This window comes from Corvus brachyrhynchos, unplaced genomic scaffold (genome assembly GCF_000691975.1).
Source record: "Corvus brachyrhynchos isolate BGI_N302 unplaced genomic scaffold, ASM69197v1 scaffold152, whole genome shotgun sequence".
Classification (NCBI taxonomy): domain Eukaryota; kingdom Metazoa; phylum Chordata; class Aves; order Passeriformes; family Corvidae; genus Corvus; species Corvus brachyrhynchos.
The window spans coordinates 1,837,560-1,841,657 of NW_008237447.1; the positions used below are offsets into that span (position 1 = coordinate 1,837,560).

Genomic DNA, 4,098 nt, shown 5'->3' on the forward strand with positions numbered 1-4,098 from the left:
TCTTTCCCTCCTTCCTCCACCCCTCTGCTCCAGCATCCCCTAATGAGTCTTTGTTCTCTGTGCACCCTCTTCCTCCCTCCTCTTTCAGTGTGTTTCTCTCAGGAAAGCTTTATTCCTCTTCTTGCCAGTATCCCTGTATTGGCAGCTGCATCTGGCATGATTGTTTTGTTTCTCCATTTTAGAAAGCAAGCTTCAGGTTGCTACAGAAGACAGCTCTGTGGAAATTGCCAGCAGCAACACAGCCATTGAGTGCAGGATTGTGTTTGCCCAGAATAATTCACAGTTTGCTGTTACCTGGTACCGCCTCCCTCCTCTGGCAGATGCAACCCCCTTGCAAATCATCAGGGCCGACTACAGTAGCATACTGGAATATGGGTCTAAATTCAGCTCTCCTGAACAAAAGTCCCGGTTCCTGAGCCAGAGGGTGTCCAGCAGCGTATTCCAGCTGCAGATTCTGTCTGCAGACTTCAGGGACGAGGGCAGGTACTACTGTGTGGTGGAGGAATGGCTCTGGCTGGTGGATGGCTGGTACAAGCTCGGAGAGGGAGCATCAGGAAGGACCACGGTGAAGTTCAAACCCCCAGGTGAGCAGGTGTTATCCCTTGTACAGGTACTGCTGGAGAAGGTTGGATCAATGTTTGACAGGCCCCTGCCAGGCCTCTCCTAAGCTGGCAGGGCTTAGGAAAAGCAGCAGCTCCTGCATTGGATCTGAGGCTTAGGGATGCAGGAGTTGTCAGTGCCTCTCAAAGGGAAATTAGGAAGATTTACCACATCCTCCCAAACCAACCAAGCTGCTATTTTTGCTACTGGTAGATGTAGTCAAATGCTTCATAACAAAAGTGAATTGTGGCCTTTTTCTTTTCCCTCCAACACCTGGTGCACTTGGTTGGTTGTACAGTGCTGTAATAGAGAAGCTGCCCTTTGCTGGTACTCCTGAACATCCTGAAGGAAAACACTTGGATTTCCTTACCCTGCAGCACATTGCTGCTAAGAAACAAGACTGAAGGTTCAGCTGCTCTCACCTTAATCACTGCACCACTGGGGTGCATGGTGGGTCTCCCTGGCTCAGTTCTTCCCTTTCTCAGCCTCACTGCAGCCCTAAATAAAGTGGATCAGAGAATTTCAGCTTCCTAAATAGCTTTTGGTCCAAAGGATGCCTTTATCACTTATTTGGAGGGGGTAGGGAGTATTACAGCACAGGGGGCAGAGATGATGGGGAAGGTGGGGACACGATGCCCCAGGGAGAATGAGCCACAGGAGCAAGGGGCCTGTGGGTGTCCTGCAGAGGCTCCCACAAAGGCCACTCCAATTCCTCACACTTCGCTCCAGAAGGTTTCTATCAGCCTGTGGGTGCAGGCAGGAGTATTTCTCCGGCAGTGCAACACCACAACATCTCTTTCTGCTTGCACCCTACCCCAGAGCACGGGCTGCAGATGGAGAGAACCAACCACAGCCTCTCTGCGAGGGAGGGCGAGGAGGTGGTGCTGCCCTGCCGGCTGCGGGGTGCCCAGCTGCCCGGCACGCTGCTCTCGGCCACCTGGTTCCAGGCGAACAGCAGTGGCCGTGCCAGTGCCCTGCTGACCCTCCGCTACGATGGCACCATGGAGTACCCCCAGGAGCGCCTGGCAGGGAGGCTGTACCTCCGCCGCCTCTCCACTGGCGACTTCAGCCTGACGCTGAGCAGTGTGGAGAGGGGAGATGCCGGGGCGTATTACTGCCAGCTGCAGCAATGGCAGCAGCAGAGCGAGGGGAAGGACTGGGCTCTGCAAGCCTCTGCGTGCTCGGGGTACACCCAGCTCACCACCATCCCGCCAGGTAACTCTGCTGGGTGCCAGCGGCTGCTCGCCCTGCATGGCTCGTCTCCCCATAGCCATGCTGGGACCAGAACCTTAAATGTTTTGGGGGAAAAATTCTTGGTGGGAATTTCATGGCAAGTCTGTCTCCAGCGAGGTCTCTAAAATCAGCCTCTGTTCTCTTTGGGGTGAGTTGGGTGTGCATGCTGGGTGCAAAGGTAGGACCGGATTCTGCATGCACAAGCTTAAATAAATAAAAGCAAAGGTTTCAGTCAGGTGCACGCAGTGTCTCTAGGAAGGTAATAGGCAGGAATTGTTGCTGTTTTGGGAAAATAGGAGGCTCAGATGACCCATGTGGAGGAAAAAATATAAACTGTGAAATCAGTCATGATGCATCCAGCTGAGAGGATCTTGCAGTCATACTCATGCCTTCAGCTGTGGAGCTGCCATGCCTGAGGCCAGCCTGGGTGCCTACATGGGTTATGGCTTCTGCAGCAACCCCTGGTGCTGACCAGCATGGAAAGGGTGACCCTGCAGAGCCCTCCCCAGTGCCTGCTACTCCCACAGCCAGGCACGGAGCCTGCTCTCATGACTTTGCACCTACAGCAGAGCTAATCTGGATTTAATTGCACAGAGAGGGACTGACAGCACTTCATCCCCCCTGCTGTTGTGTTACTGCTGTTGTCCATCATGGCTCCCTCTAGCACTCAGATTTCTCCTTCATCAGCTCCCTCTGTCTCTTGTTACCCATTACTGATGGAGTAACTATTGCTAAGATTGCTCAGTAACTGCTAGTAAATTATCCTCCAATTTTTGAATAAGTGTTTTTGCCAAGTGGTTTTCATGGTTTTCAGAAAAGGCAAAAGATTAGCTGGGTTGTTTTTCCTTCTCCCTCTCTTTCTAATATTTTTTTTTCTTTTCGGAGGGGTGGCCATGTGTGTGCATGTCTGTTCCTCCAGTGATGCAGTTATCTTTGAAGTACCTAGCAGCCTCCACCTCAGCTGGGGAGCTGTTCTGCAGGAGCTTCCAGGGATGAGGATGGTGCTCACAGCTGCCTGCGGCTCAGTGTGGATGAGATACCATAGCAGATCAGCAGTAATGAGGAGGGGCAGGTGTCTGGTGGGGACAGGGACCTCTTGATCTGGTTTCCTTTGCTTTCCTCTTGTCCTTTCTTGCTCAATGGTGCAGCCTCTGACAGACTTCTACCTCACCCTGCCGTCCCTGGTGTCAGGCAGGAACCCAGAGGGGTGAAAGGTGTGTTGCTTTTCCTTACTGAGCCCAGTCTGGAATGGGTTAGCTAAAGAACTGTGCAGTTTCTGTTGGGATATTTCAGATGAACAAGCCAAGACCTTATCTGACCTCCCCAGACAAGAAATTGAGGCAAATTACCTGGTTTCTCTCCCCCTTCTCCTCAGGTAGCCTGTATGAATTCTTAAAAATTGGTAGCTGTTGAAGATTGAGGGAAAAGTGTTAAGAAAATAGAACTTAGAGAAACAGTAGGAGAGAGAAACTCAAACTAGCTTGGGGGCTCATTTTTTCTTTCTCTTTTCCTTCAGAGTCAACGGTTTTGTCCAGGATCTGCTCATCCCCATCACTGCTGAACTTCATCTTATACTTACCACTGGTTCTGATCCTTCTCCTGGCCCTTGCTGTCTTCTGCTGTTACTGCAAATTCAGGAAAAGCAAGAAGGGCAACATCACAGGAAGCCAGCTGATGGAACTGGAAGGGGATGGCGAGGTCAAGAAAACTTAGCTGGTCTGTAGAGGCAGATGTAACTTGGAGCAGCAGAGCTGGACAGCTGAGAAGGACTGTACTTGCAGAGGGGCTTTTTATTGTTTTGTAGTAGCTCTTGCAATAAATCCTTGAAATTGTGTGTTTGCTTTTGATGGAATGAAGCAGCTTTGGAATTACTAAGCAAATAGGGTTTTCATAACAAGTGTTCCTGTCTTTTAGGTTAGGTACTCACCCATTTCCCACTCTGCTCATTGTGGTATATTTGGGGTCCTTGCAGTGTGTATCTCCTACTGTGGATGGAAGTGGTGTTATTCCTCTGCAGGAATTAGAGGAAAAAACAGCTCTTTCTGCACTGTCTCACAGAAGTACCACATTTCTACTATTTTTGGCCATCTTGACAAAATCTATGTGGTATCCAGGCTAAAAACCAGTGGTAGAGCTGGAAATGGAATATTGGTGTCCCATTTAGGTCATCACCCTTGCCTTTGCCCACCCTTTGCTGGCAAGCTCTTGGACACTGCTGTTTTCACATTCTGAGAGTGCCTGTGCCCAAAAATCATCATCTCCAAA

At 50.4% G+C, this 4,098-nt stretch overlaps 1 protein-coding gene across 2 annotated transcripts in view; it reads left to right on the forward strand.

The window, feature by feature from the left end:
- Window positions 1-3,685, forward strand: part of CD101 (CD101 molecule) — a 16,075-nt gene extending 12,390 nt beyond the window's left edge. Inside the window, exons 7-9 of one of the 2 annotated variants that reach the window (XM_008631552.2) lie at window positions 183-584; window positions 1,420-1,815; window positions 3,350-3,685. In XM_008631552.2, the coding sequence (XP_008629774.1) occupies window positions 183-584; window positions 1,420-1,815; window positions 3,350-3,546 (995 nt within the window). In that variant the 3' untranslated portion in view covers window positions 3,547-3,685. The remainder of the gene's footprint in view (window positions 1-182; window positions 585-1,419; window positions 1,816-3,349) is intronic. The other variant, XM_017731475.1, reaches the window with a different exon arrangement.
- The last annotated feature ends 413 nt before the right edge of the window (window positions 3,686-4,098 follow it).